The following is a 19,694-nucleotide window of genomic DNA, read 5'->3' as shown; positions in this document are numbered from 1 at the left end:
ACTTGACTTTTATTATTATTTTTTTATATATATAATATACTCTTAGCATATAAATTTGGATAGTCTATTTCAAATACTCTTAAATAAATTTGGAGAGTCTTAACGAGCCATTAGAAATTTACCTAGTTGTTAATTTTATGATCACCAAATATTAGTTTTCATCTATCCACATACAAGGTAACTCGGGCCCAATTGAGCTAGACTATGAGGGTGATACCTTGAATTATCATAAAATATAATAAATGAAAATCATTTTATCCTATTATGGTTTGAGCCTCAAGTACTTTACTCCTTTATAGTTTAAACGTAGTTAGAAAGATGTATGTGATTTTGGACCAAAGTGAAACCTTTAACATTGTTAAAATGACTATAATATCCTCAAACTTTATGCTTTTTTATTTTATTTTATTTTTATCTACTCTCAAATACACACAATTTATAATTTCTAAAATTAATTCAATTAAATTAGAATAAATTATAAATTCTTAATTACTTAATATAATTCTTCAATTTTTATTCTAACTATTTTTTAGATCACAATTAAATTTAAATCCTTAATTATTTATTGTAATTATTAAAATTTTAAGGTTGAAGCACCAATAAATTCCAAATAGTAATCTTATGAACTATTTGATCCTACATTTTTTTCTTATAGATCCAAAAGTCATATTCTAGTGTGAATTACATAAAGAACCAAGCATAAATGCTCATGTGTTATGTGTTGAGGGACAAAATATGTGTTTTCTCATAATGTTAAAATTACTAAACATAACATTTTAAAAAACTTTTTAGTATAATTTTTTTAAACATAACACTCTAATGTAACACTTCAAAAATGTAAAACTCCAATGTAACACACTAAAAAATTCCTTAGTGCATTTTTCTCAAACGTAATAACGTAACATTTTAAAAAAACTCCTTATTGTGCTTTTCTCAAGCGTAACACTCCAATGTAACACAGTAAAAAAAACTCCTTAGTATATTTTTCTCAAACGTAACATTCCAAAAAAAAAAAAAAAAAAAACTCAATTGTGCATTTTTTTCCAAACGTAGCACTTTAATCAATATAGCACACAAAAACTCTTTTGTGCACTTTTTCAAAATGTAACACTAATATAACATACTAAAAAACTTCTTAGTGTACTTTTCTCAAATGTAACAATATAATATTCCAAAAGAACTCCTTAGTGTATTTTTCCTAAACGTAACACTCTAATCAATGTAACACATAAAAACTTTTTATTTTCAAAAGTAGCACTCTAATGTAACACCAAAAACCACACTAACAGAAATGTAGAATTCCATACGCGACAACCAACACTTCAGCCACCAATCTCCTCAAAAAGAATTTTTCACACCTCATCTATCCATTCTCATCTCAAAAACGAATTAGAAAATTGAAAAAATATATCACAAAAAGGTATTCGCTTAAACTCAAATGACATCAAATCAAATAAATATAATTTTTCAAAACAAAAAGGACTAATTGGTTCATAAGAAAATTCTTAAGACTAAATGGATCAACATTTTCCCATATGAGATTTATGGGTAATTTTTTCAAATTCTAATCTAATTATGTTTTAGAATACAATTAATCTTAAATTCTTAATTATTTATTAAAATTCTTAACATCTTAATCTAATTTTAATTGAATTATGTTTTAGATCAATTGTTGATTATTATTTATTTTCTATTTTAATTATATTAAATTTTAAATCAATCATTTATATTTTATGTTTTAGGTCAATCATTAATTATATTTTAATTTAATTTTAATTAACATCTTAATCTAATTTCAGATTTGGAAAAGGTGAGGATAAAATTGTGTTTTTGTCCAGTTACTTTCACTTTATTTTTTCAGAAAGCTAAACCCTTTCAAATAAGAATTTTTCTTAAGTGTGCAACTTACACCTTACACTTACGCCTTTCTGTTTGCTGTCCTGTTTTATGTTTACACCTTCCATTTGCACCTTTTGTGTTGGTTGCATATGGTGTGCAACCTTAAGGGGTTGTACACCATAACAGCACCCTTCAAATAAATAGTGTGTGTGATATACTTTCCGTTAGTTTGAATGCAAAAATTAACGATAGTACTTTAATCCAAAATTATAAGAAGATTTTCTGCCTATATTTAAAATGTATAGGGATAAAGTGCTTCCTCCCCCCCCAAAAAAAAAAAAAAAAAAAAAAAAAGGAGGGAGGAAAGGGAAAAAAATGCTCTTAAAAGCTCAGGGGAACCTCGACCTGGCACATTCCAACCCAATTGACATGCCATAAAATCCCAACAACACTGGAACTCGGAAAAGTACCTTGAAAAGTATATTTATGAAGCTGAATGCTAGGTGAGTGAGAAAATTATCAAAATTTTTATCCACCATTCATATCAATGTGGGGTTTATACTCATGAGTCTCACTCTCGCATGAGTGTTTGATAAAAAAATTTAATAATTTTTTTATTAGAATCACTAGCATTTTTCATTTATGAATTACAATCATTTTAAATGCGATCAATATTCTCTCAACTTTAAATTTACACCATTCACCTTATTTTAAGATAAAATTCATAACGCAAGTCATGCTACTATACACTATCCAAAAAGGGGTGCGTACCATATGCAACTTATGACATTTGTAGTATTGATACCACAAATGTCATAACTAAATCACTTCTTGACTTAAAAAATATATAATGAGCCATAACTAAACACTATTTAAGGTATAACCAAAAAAAAAATGTTATAACCAAAATAATAACTACAATAGATCATAACCAAGTCATAACTAAGAGTCATAATCAAACACAACTTGAGACATAACCAAAGACCTCCTTGGTCATAAAAATTATAAGAAATCATAACTAAATCATAACTAATATTACAATGAATCATAATTAACAATACAATAAATTATAATTAAAAATACGAATATCATAACTGAACATAATACATGTTTTAAAAAGAACTGTATTATAGATTTTTCATAACACAATTTAAAATGCCATATTTTTTAAATTTTCTGCCAAATGAATAACCAAATGTCTTATATGGGTATAGGGTCCATAAAAATGTAGACCCCACGCTCATGTAACACATTTGGTTATTTATTTGGTAGAAAATTTGATACCGCCAGTATTACCCTAACACAATTTGGAGAAATTATTCAATAATCCCGGAATATCACGTGGCCATACTCCAAGCCAATCATGTTGTTCCCCATTCCCAACATAAATCATGGGCCCCTATCCCCCTCTACCAATCAAAACTTTATAGAGCACCACGGGTCCATACTTCGAGAATACTGAATAATCACCCCCACAATTTGATGCATTTTTCATAAAATCCACGTGCCCCATGAAATATGAAGTAACTCACCGGTCAAATGGGAATTGACTCATGTAGAATTCAACCAAACACTTGTACAGCTAATTTTCTTCATAAGTCAAAATGCTCAAAAGCTCCACATTCCACACCACCACCACCACCACCAACACTACTACTAACAAACATTTGTTGAAGTTGGTGTTGGACTTACAATCCAGACCAGACCAGAGGGAGCGTTGGATGGATATATATGTGTGTGTGTGTGTAGACCTTTGTTTAACTTTGTGACCCCCCAAATTATCAAACTTGATATGATATGGAAACATCAAAGCAAACAATCCACATTCCACTCTGTTTTCGCATTCTTCTTCTGTTGTTGCTCTCTCACATTGCAGCCTCCAGCACCATCGTCACATCTTTACCCGGTTTTAATGGCACTCTTCCCTTCTCACTTGAGACCGGGTCAGTGAGTTTGTTGTTTCCTTCAATTCTTTCTCCCTGTTTGGTTGCTGAGAATGAAATTGAAAGATTTACTGAATTGTATTATGCAATGCAGATATGTGGGTGTGGGTGACATGGATGATGTGCAGCTGTTTTACTATTTTGTGGAGTCTCAGAGGAACCCTGCTCAAGATCCTCTAACGCTTTGGCTTACCGGCGGCCCCGGCTGTTCTTGCCTCTCTGCTTTCTTCTACGAAAGTGGTTCGTTTCTTACCATTTTTACTTACCTAACCAATACGTATATTATTAGAGAAAATTTTAATGTAACAGTGATACAATGTAATTATTAACACGTAAAATCATTGTCTAATAATAAATTACTATATGGGCATACAATAGTGAACCACATCGTGCTGTGCTGATGATAGGGTAGTTATTGAATTGTGTTGAATGATAGTTACATTACATTTAATTAGTAGAATTCATGAATCCTGTATAGCTATACCACGATGATAACATGTTATCAACGTTAAAGTAATATCTTTTTCCTTCCTTTGAAAACTGCCAAATGACTTGGAAGATCTATCATCCATTAGTATTGATTTTCAGATCATTGTCAATTAGTAATGTGTTGGGGTTCTTTGTCTTGAAAATCCTTGTCCCTCTCTAATGTATCTCTCAGTCATGTAATATAATTTTTTTAACTTTGAAAAAATTATATTGTGTGATGCAAAGATACATAACCTGGTCTTTTCCTTCTCTTTTTTTTTTTTTTAATTACAAATGACATGACATGCACACATTGCTTTGAAACTGAAACATCACTCTACAAAGGAAACTAGAGACCAAACTTAAATAAATAGATAAAGATAAAAAAAAACAGCTTTCAGGTACATCAATTTATCTCATGCATTCATTCCTTTAGTCCAAAAAAAAAGACCAAACCAAGCCTAAAGTCCCATCCAATGGGGTCGGCTATAGGATTCATTGTCATAAGGGATCTGGGCGGCTTTTTTACGTATTGGCTATCGGATACCTAACACACAACCCTCCTTCTTAACCTGGCCTTGGGAACGGCGGAGTTGTTAACAAACCGGCGGAGTTAGCCCAAAACAAAAAAGAAAAGAAAAGAAAAGGAATCTAATCAAGCTCAAATTATCATAATAAGGAAAACAAAAAAAAATTATTTGTGTAGTTCTGTATTCTAGGTTGTTAGATGTAGGAAAGAGGTATCAACACAAGTTCCAATTTTCTTTTATTTTTTTCTTTCTGTTTTCGAAAAAAATGTGGAAAAAGAAAAAGACAAAAGAAAGAGTACAACACCAGACCAATGGTTGTAATTGCAGTTCTTTAATATCTGTAAATTTGACATCAGGAGCTGCAATAACAGTAGTTAGTGAAAGAAAATCAATGTTCAAAACTCGAAACCATGTTACAGTTGAGTGAGTATATAGTAATGTTCTTGAACCCCCAATGAACTAATAAATAATTTTACTATATAGCAGCAAAAAATATGACCTACATTTTGCTTTTTCTTTTTTATTTATTATTATTTTTAAATGATTGCATATAGGTCCGGTATATTTCGAATTTGAGGGCTACAAAGGTGGCTTACCAACGTTGCGTTTAAACGAACATACATGGACTCAGGTGGAAGTTGTTCTAATCTTTATGCAAATTGTGCATTTTGTTAATTTATTACTTAAAACTGTTTAGAAATTTCTCTAGTTATGACTAAAAAGCGGTGACGATTTTTCACAGCGCGCAAATATACTATATGTAGATGCACCTGTTGGGACTGGATTCTCTTACTCAGAATCCCAAGAAGGTTACTATGTGGATGACTATAAATCAGCAAAACAGTCTTATGAATTTTTAATAAAGGTGTGTTTTGTTTTGTTTTCCAAAATATTATATATATCACCCATTCTAAACTTGAGTAATAGGCTGATTGATTTTATTGGTTTCTAACTGTGCTGTGTGCAGTGGTTGAAAAGCCATCCTGAATTTTTGGAAAATAATCTATACATTGGCGGTGATTCTTATTCAGGCATAGTAGTACCAATGGTCGTTCAAGAGATCATCGATGGTAGGCATCTTCTCAACTATCTTATTTGCACATACCAATCACAAAATGATTCACGGACAACATATAGCCTACAAGTAGGTCCTATATGTGGGATCACACCATCTTATCACTTGTCTCTAAACTATTATGTGAATGGCTTTGGTTGTTGTTTAACAAAAACCATTTTTCCTAGAGTATTGGGTCTCTATTGAGCAACAAGGGATGTTGCCCCTCAAAACAATTTAGTTTCGAGGCTTTGAGACCAAAATCACTGCCATTTTGAGGCGCAACACCGCTGCCACTAGTGGGGACCCCAAAAATCCGTTGGACCATCAGTTCTTAATATTTGTTTTTATTCATTATGGTTTTGCAGGTAATGAATTGGGAAGGCAGCCATATATGAACCTTAAAGTAAAAGAACCTAACCTGGAACTTGAATTTTCTTTCAATTTAGCCAACTTCAAACTGAACATTGTCATTTGCTCAACATTTAGAATTGGGAATGTTCCTTCCTATGTCAAAAAATGATTATATTTTCAAGGTTCCTAAATTATAGTCCACTGTGATGTTCTTAAAAATGCTGTCAGGGATATATTCTTGGAAATCCAGTGACGGATTCATATGTCGATGACAATTCAAGAATTCCATTTGCTCACAGGCTAACACTTATTTCTGACGAACTATATCGGGTGAGTTCATGTTTCATCTTCTTGTTTTCTTTCGTTATAAGTTTGTTAGGTTTTTGTAATTAGCAATCCCGTTTGACAAAATTCCTTTTAGTTGTGATTTTATTTGCTCTTTCGTTTTAGTAAGGCTATGAGTGTTTAGATGCAAATCCAACCCGAATTATGCTTATGTAGAGGAGTTTGTACTAACATTTCGGATCTTGAGCATTCCTTATTTACCACTTCACTGACTATGCCCCTGGCGGATCCAGGGGCTAAGCGGGGTCAAGGGGTAGCGCGCTCAAGTAGTCATTTGTGTGCTCGAGCGGTAAAGTGGTTTACCTAGTATCTCTGCCTACGTTTTGAACTTCTGGGAGGCAAGTTTTATCACTCGAGCGATAGATGTTGTGCTCAAGTGGTTGGCCTATATGTTTGCACTGCCTTACACTGCTCGAGTGGTAACGTGGTGGCTCGAGTGGTCTTCATGACTCTGTTTAGTATGAAGTGCGCTGTTTGCTAGTTTTAGGGTTTAACTCGTCCAGATTCTCAAAGAGGAGTAAAATACAAAGTTTACTATATTGGAAGGTGTTTTATGTTAGTTTTCTTGATGTATAGAGGGTGATTGATTGATCAATGAACTACGTATTGACAAACATCAAGGGTTATTTTGTTCTTCCATTCACTAAAAGAGAGAGAAGTGTTTTTCGGTAGATTCTGAGGAACTTGGGCCTGAAGCTTTGGTAGATTCCAGAGTGGCTCATCATTGTGGATTCGACATCGACGTTGTGGATTCAATATTGAGCAAAGCAATTCCATGGTGAAGACAGTAGTGGAAGAGGCACATCGGGATCGGTTCAATTCAAGCTTGAATTCACTAAGTAATTGAGAATTCTAGTGTATAATTCTTTTTGTTTTCTTAGTGGATTGTTTTGTGGCTTTAGCTCGTGGTTTTTTTTATTTATTTATCACAATTGGAGGAGTCCAATTGTGGCTTTTTCCATATTAAATCGTTGTGCGGATTTGTTGTTGATTGTTTGATTGGGATTACTATTCATTGTTTAAAATTGAATCATAATCACAAATCAATAGCTCCAGGGTTTTTAGGATTTTCAAAGTTCTTCCTCAAGTCTTCATGGAACCATAGTAAATAGATTCGTAGACACAAGAAGCTGAAAAATATTAGGTATGTTTGGTTAATTTAATAGATTTGTGCATTTTCACATGCTGAATCTTTAGAGGTCTTGTTTCAAAAAGGCCTTTTAGCAACAATAAGCATTTTGGTAAAGGGTCTATGGAAATTTCTTCCAAGCATTTTGGTTATGGGTTTTTCTATTTTTTTTTTTCTTTCCCCACATCCATTTTCAAGAAAATCTTTGGACACCTCTGTTAATGGATCTTTTAATTTTTGTGTTCTTTCTGTCTTTTTTTCTCTGCTCAGTTTCGTTCAATAGTTTTATACTTCATACAATCATGAAACTTATCATTTGCGCTGTTTGCCTTTGTGCATATCGCTTGACTAATTGTCCCTGGTTTTCAAGCCATCAAGAACCATAAGATCAAATATTACATTAAAAAGCTCATATCTTTCAATTGAATGGTATCATTCTAAAAGATCTGCAATCTTTTTTGAATTTTCAAGGCAGCAAAAGCAAGTTGCAATGGTGATTATGTGAATATAGATAATGAAGATTGTGAATTAAATATGGAAGCCATCAATGAGGTTAGAGGGACTATCATTTATTTATTTATTTTTCTTCTCAGTCTTTAGTTTGAAGATACTGAGAACAAGGATTATATTTTGAATATACAGTTGATCCTAGACATAAAGTTCGCACATGTTTTGGAACCTTATTGTGGGTACGCATCCCCAAGACCACATGATCGAAAATGGCGTCAAAGATCTCTCAAAGAGCACTCTAAAGATCCCCTCCGCTTACAACGAATTGGTCCTGCTTTTTTTTGCCGGGTAAACCTACCTTGTAACACAAAATTCTCGTTTAATTTTTCTTTTGGCATGCAATTTCATTTCTTATTTAGTCGAATAACATAATACAAAACCCAACTAGTCTTCTTCTTTTATAGGATTACCTTTATGTTCTCTCCGAGATATGGGCAAATAACAAGGCTGTCCAAGAAGCTCTCAATGTTCGATCAGTATGTAGAACTAATGAAACATCAAATTTCATATACTGGAGAAAAGAAAATTTTGATCAGTAAAATTTTTATGACACTAAATATTGAACAGGGGACAACAGGAGTTTGGCAGAGATGCAATGGCAGCTTAGCTTATACAGAGGATGTAACAAGTAGTATTGCTTATCATCAGAATCTAACTGCAGCTTCCCTCCGAGCTTTGATATTCAGGTCAAATCTTCTTCTTTTTTTTTTGTGTGTGTAACTTCTTGGTTAATTTCCATTATTTTGCAAAATCTCGAAGGTTTTATAGAGTTACCGCCTATCAAGAAATAATATTTAGGGTTTCAAATACAAAGCCAAAGGTGGCCAGTATAAGTAAAATTTGATCTTAATTATCTTTCTCTTGATTTAAAATGATCTCTTTTGCTAACAATTTATTGAGTCCTAATACATCAAGAATTACACCTACAGGATTTGGGAAACTATAATCCCTTAAAAGCACTGTTACATTAGTACTCATTGAATGAACTTTTTTTTGGTTTTTCAAATTCTATGCAGTGGTGATCATGATATGTTAGTTCCACACATCGGTACACAACAATGGATTAATACTCTAAATTTGACTCTGAGTAATGTTTGGCGAGCATGGTTTGTCGATGCTCAAGTTGCAGGGTGGGTTTTCTCAATCTGCTCATTTTTTACTTTTTATTTTTTAAATCTACCTCTTTCTTCTTCTCTTTCATGTGGGCATACATGTGCAATTTGACATATATATATATATATATATTGTACATTGAAATGTGTTCACAATCTTAACCTTATTTTTTCATGTAGATATGTGAGGAGGTTTACAAAAGACAATTATGCTTTGACGTATGCAACTGTGAAGGCAAGTTATCAAAACCTTTCCCTTTGTTTCTTCTCTCCATTATCTACAGCTTGAAAATAATGACTTCAAATGTATTTTATGTTAGATTTCAATAGAAACCCCAAATCCCAAGCTTGTTGTGGAATAATCCAAATGAGCAAACAAAAGCAAGAAGAAGGAAAAAAAATCAATCACACAAACAAGAAAATACACAAATAGTTCAACAAGATTGTCTACGTTTACGGCTCACACCAGTTTCACTACGTCAGAAAAACAAAAGAGAGAGTACAACAGCGGCTGCTACAGAACACAACATTGTATAATGCTAGGGTTTACGTCAACAATTACCAAAAACCCAACAAAGATCTCATGTCAGACCAAAAGAACAAAGCAATAATAATAGTAAACGAGAACCTAATGCCATTAATATTGACAATCTAAGTAGTAGAGAGCCCTATAGCAGTTGTTGTCTTACGCCTCCAATCTTTTCTTACTCTTGTCTCACACACTGATGAGAAAGAAGAGGCTAGAGTCTGGAGTCTGGACTTCAATCACATTTATGAAGTCCCAATTCTATATTTGTCTATTCATAAATATATAGAATTTGAAGTAGGCTTTTAAATTGATTTTTATAGTGCATGTAATACGAAAAAAAATATGTGCTTTTAGAGACGGGCTTGACTGACACCACTCAAATTTTAGTTGGTAGTACTATACATATGATCTATGTAGGCTCATCTAAAAATAAATAAACAAATAAAATCTAACATTTTATGTATATTGTACAGGGGGCAGGTCATGTAGCTCCAGAATACAAGCAAAAGGAATGTTACACCATGATCGATAGGTGGCTTGCTTATTATCCTCTGTAATTTACAACTAACTTCCTCTGCTTGCTATCTATGTATCACTAGAAATTCGGCTCCTCTTCATTTCTAGTGTTAAAACTACTATCTGCTAATGCCATGTATTCTTGAGCTTGAGATACAAACCAAAACAACAACAATGAATGTGTCTCAGTTCATAATTTTTTTTTAAAGTAAGTGTATCCATGAATTCGGATATGGATTTGGATTTTGGATTTATCATGTTGGACATGAGACTTGGATTTGAAATTAGTAAGTTGTGACACTTACGTCTACAAATTGATACATTGAATGAGTTAGTACTTTTCAGTTAATAAATGGTTCTTGAAAGTTCTTACAGATGGTAATTTCCATTAATTTCGTAAGGATTTCACATAATTTTTTTTTTCATTTTTAATTTGGCATGTTTCTAAATACATGTGTTATGTTTTATAATTATTGGCTATTATTTCATATTACTAGTTCCCCCCAATCTAGGTTTCATTCAAGTTAGTCCACATTGTACTTTATTGAAGATAAAATGGGACATAAATATTAAGAGAAATAAAGAAAAGCTTCGCTCATCTCCTACCTTAATAGCTTTAAAAACCCTTCTGAAGAGGGAGTGTTTCTGACCTTGTTTAATCACCATTTTGTTTTGACATCAAATACCATTTGCCACTTCATCCAACGTATTTTCCTACTTTTACCATTTCCATTCCACCATTTTGTTTGACCTTGTTTAATCACCATTTTGTTTAATATGAAACCCTATAAGCAAATTCAAGGGGTGGATTGCCTAAGGGATAGGAAAGTGGTAGTTAGTGACCAAAGTTGCACAAGGAATAGGAGGAGAGAGGTGAGAGGAGATAAGAGAGAGAAGGGAAGAATAAGGCATTTTGGTGCATTCAATAGATTCTACTCTCTTGTAGTTTATTTATTTTTATTCTTTCCAACCTTGCTCTAATTATGTTCAAAAAACATTGCTCTAATTAAAATTTTGGACAATTATGACAAGTAACATATAGTTTACCCCTCTATCATTTTGACCCCTAGAGTTTTAATTAGTTTGAATTCAACCTTCATTTTTGAAATAATGTCAATTTAGTCCAACTAAAACCGACCATTAGCTTTTTTGACTAAAAGCACATGAGCAACATATTTCATACTTTTAGTGGCAAAATTGTAAGTTTGCTCATGCCCTGTACAACTAAAATGAGTTCACTCATTCAAAAAAATAAACCATATGACTCAGTGAGCCATGTACGCATGTGCATGTATATATATATATATATACAGAGAGAGAGAGAGAGCGCTAAAGAGAGACAAACAAAAAGAGGAGTTGGGAAGGAAGAACGTCTACAGTTAACGAGAGATAATGGGCACAACTGTGATACAAAATGCAACAAGGGGGCGATGTTGGAGACAAAGGAAAGAAGTGGCGTGGCAAACCTAGAGAGAGAGAGAGAGAGAGAGAGAGAGAGGGGGGTGGCGTCAAAAATCTAGGAATAAGAAAGGAAAGTATTTCAACTCTCATTCTAGTTCAAGATGTGATTTTGATTATTTTTCATTTTGGTCCAAGACGCCATACCTAATTCAAATTCTTGATCCTCATACCTTTTTCTTTTGATTTTGATGATTGTGAATAGTGTTGTTGGTGGTTGTGGGTGTTTGGTGGTGGTGAGGTGTTTGGTGGCAAATGGTGGCAAATGTTATTATGGGTGGAGGAGGTGAATGCTGGTGATAGTGGAGTCAGGTGGCGGGTGGAGGAGGTGATCAGTGGTTGGTGGTGATGGAATTAATGGGGGGCAAGTAGAGGAGGTGCATGGTGGTAGGTGGCTAGTAAATGTTTCAAGGAGATGAAAGGGGAAGAGATTTAAAATGTCTATTTTGACCTTGAGAATGGTCATACGTGGACATGACTATTTTTTATTAAAAACTTAATAGATGTTATCGATTGAACCAAAGTGAGGTAAAGTAAAGGGAAAATATATTCATAGTTCTTATAGTTTGATTCTTGTGTCAATTTCATCTTTGTAATTCTAATGACAATTTTATTCTTAAAATTTTCACATTTTATTAGTTTATCTAATTGATAACGCCTATTTAGAAATTGCACTGAAGTTAGGAGACAAAATTGTCTACTCACTCCTCTTAAATTTACTGAGCAGGTTGGTGTCTGATTTGGAATCATCTATTTTGAATGGACCATTCATTGTGCTTTTATTTTTTGTTCAATTTCATAACTGATATTTTTAAGAGTTAATTATACTAAGATTCCTTCAACCATTTACAAATATCACATTATCCTCTATAATTTATGAATTCGTACATATTGATCCTTCAACAATAAAAACGTACAAATACACCATTTTTAAAGGTGCTCAATAAGAAGTGAAAATGATACATTTTAATAATTAAAAGGTTCACAATGTACAAGTTCACGGATGAAGTAGTTAAGTTAACATTTACGAATAGTGGAGGGGGTATTCTTGTAATTAACCCTATTTTCAATTGAACTACTGATAAAGTGAAAAATGCCAAAATTGATACAATTGAAACTAAAGAAATGAAATTGACATAACTAATAAAAAAAATTGCAAAGTACACATGTACAATTTTTTCTAAAATAAGAAAATCCGGAGTTAAAATTAAATAAATGAAAAATATAATCATCAAAGTAATAGTTCAAGTATAATTTGGTTTAAATATTTTTTTCCCACGGATTTGCAATAATTAGCCCCATAATACTACTAATTTATAATTTTCTCCTAAAAAAAAAAATTTGCATGATAGCCTGAAGTATCCCAGCATGTGGTGGGATTAATTATTGGAGCCATCACAACAATGATACACTCGGACCATCACCAGCTTATTATCTTATTTTAATTTTGTTAATATTATATTTTGGTATATTATAGGATTACTCAATTTTTATTGTACATATGTACCTATATATAAGTATTCAAACTATCTTTAAATTAAAATAATTGTAATCCAATAATTAATTTTTAAAAATTCAACTCATTAACCTAATTTAAACTAATATTAAATCAACTAAATAAAATTAGATGATTAGTATTTTATGGTAGAATGCCTTCAAATTGTATTTTGAATTAAAATTATTTCAATATGACGCTTATAGTTTTAAAAAATAAAAATTTTAATTTAATTGAATTTATGTGGCGAAAAAATACATGATATGACATGTTTTAGAACAACACAATAAATTTTAAAAAGTTCAATTGTTAAACATTTATCGTGCTTATTTTGGAAAGTGTTTAAAAATATATATAAAAAATCTAATTTATTGATTTTTTTGGCTTTTTTTGGCTTTTTTTTGGGCTTTTCTTGGCTTTTTTTTTTCTTCTAAAATGTGTAAAAAAAATAAAAAAGTAATATGATCTAAATAAGTTAATAAATTGATAAACTTATTTTTTTTTCCTAATTGTCAAAATAGGCCAATTTGACGGGGCATTTCCCTAAATAAGCTAAAATAGTAAATCAATTCCCAAACTAAGCCTAGTTTTCAAAGAATTCCCAGAATGAGCTAACTCACGGTTCACAATCGCGATTTCAACATTTTTCCGCCTGCCCCGCGTGGAAGTGGGCAAAACTTAAATTCGTAGTTACAAAAAGCGCTTTCGATTAACAAATCACGGTTACAAAACGCGATTTTAATTAATTTTTTTTGCTTTTGAACTCACTGTTACAAATAGCGATTTTATCCAAAAACATTCTTAATTTTTTTTTGCTTTTGAACTCGCTGTTAGAAACAGCGATTTTATCCAAAAAACATTTTGTTCTTAATTCGCTGTTGAGAACCACGAGACCTTTCTGAACTCGCTGTTTGTAACCACGAGTTTAACAAAAATCATTTTTCTTCTGAACTCGTTGTTCCAAACGACGTTTTATGAACACAATTTCAAACCATGCTTTTTTGCCAAATTTTTTTTCTCCTATAATTGTTGTTATGAACCACGCTTTTAGCGTAATTTTTTTTTTTTTAGTTTCAATTTAACTGAACTGTAAAGAAGAAATTTTTTTTTTTTGTTTCTGTTGTCATTGTTTTGGTGATAATGTATTTCAGAATACTTTTTTGGGTTAAAATTGTTTTACTAAAACCCTTCTCATGTTAAATTTTTTTTCTTTTCTCTTGTCTTTATTTTGGGTTAGAATGTGTAATTCAGCATTTTTTTTTGGTTTGACTAAAGTAATTTTATTTTATTTTTTCTTGTGTTTGTTTTGGGTTAGAAGGTAATAATGTAATTCATAAATTTTTTGAGTTTTAGTAAAGCCGTTTTGATGTAAATTTTTTTTTTATTTTATTTTTTCTTTGTTTTGGGTTAGAAGGTGTTATTCAGTAATTTGTTTGGGCTTTAATAAAGCCGTTTTCATTTAAATATATATATTTTTTCTTTTGTCTTTGTTTTGGGTTAGAAGGTGATAATGTAATTCATAAATTTCTTTTCGCTTTACTAAAGCCATTTTCGTATAAATTTTTTTATTTTTTTATTTTTTTCTCTTATCTTTGTTTTGGGTTAGAATGTGTTATTCAGAAATTTGTTTTGCCTTTACTAAAGCCGTTTTCATGTAAATAATATACATATATTTTTTTTTCTGTTGTCTTTGTTTTGGGTTAGAAGGTGATAATGTAATTCATAAATTTCTTTTCGCTTTACTAAAGCCGTTTTCATGTAAATTTTTTTATTTTTTATTTTTTTCTCTTGTCTTTGTTTTGTGTTATTCAGAAATTTGTTTTGGCTTTACTAAAGCCGTTTTCATTTAAATAATTTTTTTTTCTGTTGTCTTTGTTTTAGGTTAGAAGGTGATAATTTAATTCATAAAACCTTGAGGAAAAAACACATAAGTCTCCCACAAAAATACATAAGTAGTACAGACATAAGTCTCGGACAACAATACATTGTGGACACCATGAACTGAACACACAATACATAGATAAACATAACAGTTAGACAGACAAATATTAGCCAGACAATCTGACAAACTCATTACGGAAACACTTACTTTAACACAGACATTACATATTAATGCATGACCTAATATTGGCGAAGTGTAGACATTAACACCTAATTCGCGCTTAAATCGGTAGGTAGCTCAGAGTCCGAACAATCCGAAAGCTCAGTGTCAGAGACAAGCTGAGGATCCTCCATGATACCCTTGATAGCCGCATCATTTGGTTCTGTTTTGTTCTTCTGGGCATCCTTCTTAACTATGTATAGCTGCATATCACCGGCTAACCTACGGCCCATTTGAAAAATCTCACGTTGTAGTCTTTCACATAGTCGATCAACATTATCAGGATCTTCCTTTTGGATCTCAACAGAACGTGCTTTTGGCACCTTCAATCGATTTTCCCGACATAATCTTTCCATTTGGGCTCTATAAATAGTGCGGGCCACTTCAGAAGTCTAGCGTTTGCTAAACCATATCATGTTTGATTATCTGATGGTTGCTCCACCAAACCACATGGATCTCGATAGTACTTGGGCATGACAAAATATCGCTTCCCAAACCTATCATGATAAGCACAAGAGGCATCTAACAAAGGAAATGGTGTTTCATCTTCAGCATCGCCACTTCCCCTTCCCCTTCCCCTTCCCCTTCCCCCTCCTCGTCGTGAACTGTCACCCCTTTGCAAGTTCCTACCACCTCTGCGATTCCCAGTCCCTCCCATGAACCATGTAGCCATGCTAATTTTTTAAAACAAATGAATGATAATTTCGTAGGGCGAAATGAGTTGTAAGGTTGTGTCTTCACCTTTAGTCGTTTATATAGTTGGTTATGAACAGCTTTAGAAAGATGACCCTGCATGACAATCCCACATATACGAACAAGGTATGAGTTGTCAGTAGAATGAAAAAACAAAGAAAAGGAAATATTGTGTACCAAGTCACGTGACTTGACAATCCATCTGCATATACCGACAAAGTAAGGCATGCTCACTGTAAGGTAAATCAGTGAATTCACTGTTGCCATGTGACTTTCTGAATTGAGAATCGCACATATATTAATAAGAAATGAGTTGTCATTGTAATAAAAAAATCGAGCAAAAAATCGAGAAAACCAAAGTCTGTGCACCAAGTCACATGACTTGACAATCCGTCTACATATACTGACAAAATAAGGGCATGCTCCTTGTAAGGTAAATCAGTGAATTCACTGTTGCCATGTGACTTTCTGAATTGAGAATCCCACATATATCAAATTGGTGTTGAGGTAAATCTGTTTGTGTATAATTAATTTTAAATAGTGATTTTGACAAGCAAATCAAGTAAAATCAATTGGGTTTTAAATTCCTTACTAGAGTCATCATTTTGACTGGACTTCCAGGAATTGGAAGCCGACTCTTTCTTCTTTCCCGATGGAGATTGAAATTCTTTACATACAGGATCCTTATTTCACGAGCCCCAGTTAAGAGAAGCTTTTCACCGAGCTACCTGTTCTGTTTTATGTGTTGTTCAAGGCGGTTGTTCGTTTGTATGAACTTTATTTAGTTCCCCAATTGGACCAACTACTTGGCTTTGAGCTTGTTTGTCCAGCCCCCCAAGTTTAGTTATCTGTCAAGCCCCCGTTCCTTACTAGAGTCATCATTTTGACTGGACTTCCAGGAATTGGAAGGCGACTCTTTCTTCTTTCCCGATGGAGATTAGTATTCACATAATTCAACATACATTAATCCATTTGTTAATCCAGAACATTCATTAACTCATTGCAATTCAATAAAGAAAGTCATGAACTAATAAATGTGCAGTTATAAATGTAGTTATTTCATAAATTTCAGGTTCATAAAACAAATACTTGAAATACATCTGTACGTTAGATGAACAACAACATTGTCTTACACTCCAGTAACGAAGATATGAGACAACATACAAATATATATGAAAGATAAAGGTGTTTGATTTCTCATTCCTCATCTGACATGTAGTAGTTAGAGAGATAGTTTTCATTGTTTAAGACATTATTTCGCTCAATCACTATCAAATCTCTGTTGCTTGCTTCTGCCATTTTGGTGGCTAGCTGAAGCATGAAATGTCGACATCTCCGCATCAACATTCTGTTGTTCTCCTTCTTAATTTTGCTAACTGCTTTTTCATAGTCAGTAACATTTCGTCTAGCCATCGTCAATGAACGACGATGAGGTACCGGTGCCCCAAAGTTACGTAGATCATTAAATAATCCTTCTTGCTCCGTTACCCTGAACGCCCATTCAGCTCGGATACCAGCATAATAATCCTTCTGACTCGAGTACTTTTCGCTCTTGTAGTCATAAGTAAATGGAGGTAGCAGCCACACTTTTGGATTTCTTTGCTGGCGTGAACTTCCTGCACCTCTTGAAGACATTGTTCATAAAATAAACAAACAAATATTAATAGTAATTGTAGATATATTACTATTGTTATGGCTTGAACAAACATCATACTAGGGGTGTCGCTATTTATAGACATCATACTGAGGGTTAACTAGAGATGATCTAGTGACGATAATGCATGCTGGGGCACTATGGAAGAAGTGATACCCGTGATATTATTTTTTAGCTTTTCATTTCATGCAATCCTGAGTACCCGTGACTTTGTGTACCTGTGATGTAGTCACGGACGTGGTTATCAGATAAAATCATAATTGTAAGCCAGAGGATGACAATGCAATCCCTTCATATTGGAGCAGTGAGTTGTCAAATAAAACAACATGCAGTGAGTTGTCATGCGTATGCCAACTGACATGCTTACTTTTTTAATACAGTAAGTAGTCACTTCAAATTGACGATTTCAGTACAAATTGGTGTTTTCAAAAAATTATAAATGAAATTAAATGCTTAAATTTTCTTTGTTTTAAAGTAATATTCTTCATAAGCAGTCTATATTTTATCTTATTTTCACTTAATGAACTTCACAGTCATCCCATTTTCTTTTCTTTGCATTTTTTGCTTCTTTTTATATTCGGTAAATTACACTTTACTCCTTCAGTCCATCACATAATTGTTTATCAACATTATTGCCGTGTGGTCGTATTGATGTGACTTAGATGAATTCTGAAATGTGATAAAAAAAATAAAGCATTTATTCGCGCTGCAGAAAGTCACATGCATCACGTAATGTGAGGAAAAAAGTGACAAAGTATATAAGCATGGCAAAGTCAGAAAGTCACATGCATTACTGCATCACTGCATAAAGTGACATGCATCACTGCACAAAGTCACATGCATCACTGCATCGCTGCACAAAGTCAGATGCATCACTGCATCGCTGCACAAAGTCACATAGCATCTGAGGAAAAGACAAAGCATCCAAATTATTACGTATGTTCAAGTAATTGTTGAGCATCACTGACAAATGTTGGACGTACCACTGCGCCGAGCTACAATTTATTATCATACCATACCTACTGTGCCCTTGTGAATTATGCAATCTATTAAAATTTTGTAGGGGTGTCATAACAAAATAACAATAAATTAATAAATATGTCAATACACCTAAAAAGTAAAACAAATTTCTGAATAAATATTTCAAAAAATTTCAGGCAGAGAAAATTGACTAATTCAGACGTTTAGTCTGTTGATTAGCTTGGTTTTTATTTTATTATTATTTTTTTTTGTTTTTACTTTTTGTTTTGGAATAACAATAAATTATGCAATTCATAAAAGTCGAAGTGACAACTCCTATCAAGTTGATGCATAGTTGTTCAGGTCATAAAAGTTGACATGACAACTCTGATGCATAATTGTTTACAATAATTTCATACATACAACTACCATGTGTATATATGGTATAAATATCGCATCATACCACAACAAAAGTTTTACAACTATTTCGAGCGATATCATCATGAGATATACGGTGGTTGATCTATATTCAGCAATGGGTCGCTATTGGGTTGTAGATGGAGATGAATTTGAATACCCAATAAATCCAAATTTGCGTTACTCACGTGCCACCGTCAATACCATGAGAGCTGAGTGGGAATTTCGCAAAACTCGAGCAAACGTTCTCGTTGAGCTATGTCGTGAAGTTAATCTTAAATTTCCTCGCCGGTTAGCCATGCGTATGCCAACTGACACTCCACAGTTGTTGCAAAGGGCATTGCATCGTATCCGCAATGAGGTTAACCGCATGACCCAACGTTTGCAAAGGTCCGGACTAATGAAGACCGCAAATGAGCGTGCCGAAGATGGGTTAATGGATGATGCACACCAATACTACGCCTGGAGCATGGATGTTATGATTGAATCTGATATTGAGATGTCAGATGATGATGATAATGAATGAAATTGTTTGGATGAACGCCCAGGGCATTTCTGTAATGCATGCAATTTGTAATGCTTATCCA

At 33.0% G+C, this 19,694-nt stretch overlaps 1 protein-coding gene across 1 annotated transcript; it reads left to right on the top strand.

The window, feature by feature from the left end:
* Nucleotides 1-3,512: 3,512 nt before the first annotated feature.
* LOC114281242 (serine carboxypeptidase-like 17) lies at nt 3,513-10,583 on the top strand. The gene is made up of 14 exons (XM_082920623.1): nt 3,513-3,782; nt 3,877-4,022; nt 5,335-5,411; nt 5,523-5,645; nt 5,748-5,850; nt 6,203-6,240; nt 6,417-6,518; nt 8,134-8,214; nt 8,305-8,460; nt 8,577-8,648; nt 8,740-8,858; nt 9,189-9,302; nt 9,465-9,519; nt 10,287-10,583. Exons 1-14 carry the CDS (start codon nt 3,637-3,639, stop codon nt 10,368-10,370), a joined length of 1,416 nt encoding a protein of 471 aa, XP_082776749.1. The 5' UTR covers nt 3,513-3,636; the 3' UTR covers nt 10,371-10,583.
* The last annotated feature ends 9,111 nt before the right edge of the window (nt 10,584-19,694 follow it).

The sequence above is a fragment of the Camellia sinensis genome, chromosome 3, assembly GCF_055761805.1.
Source record: "Camellia sinensis isolate YWXY chromosome 3, ASM5576180v1, whole genome shotgun sequence".
NCBI lineage: Eukaryota > Viridiplantae > Streptophyta > Magnoliopsida > Ericales > Theaceae > Camellia > Camellia sinensis.
This window is presented reverse-complemented; position numbering and strand designations above follow the sequence as displayed.

Excerpts from the sequence above, each read along its gene's own strand:
- LOC114281242 (XM_082920623.1), top strand. The coding sequence starts at position 3,637 with ATGGAAACATCAAAGCAAACAATCCACATTCCACTCTGTTTTCGCATT. Across the intron at positions 9,303-9,464 it reads GTCGATGCTCAAGTTGCAGG|ATATGTGAGGAGGTTTACAA; the intron begins GTGGGTTTTCTC and ends TTTTTCATGTAG. Across the intron at positions 9,520-10,286 it reads TGACGTATGCAACTGTGAAG|GGGGCAGGTCATGTAGCTCC; the intron begins GCAAGTTATCAA and ends TATATTGTACAG.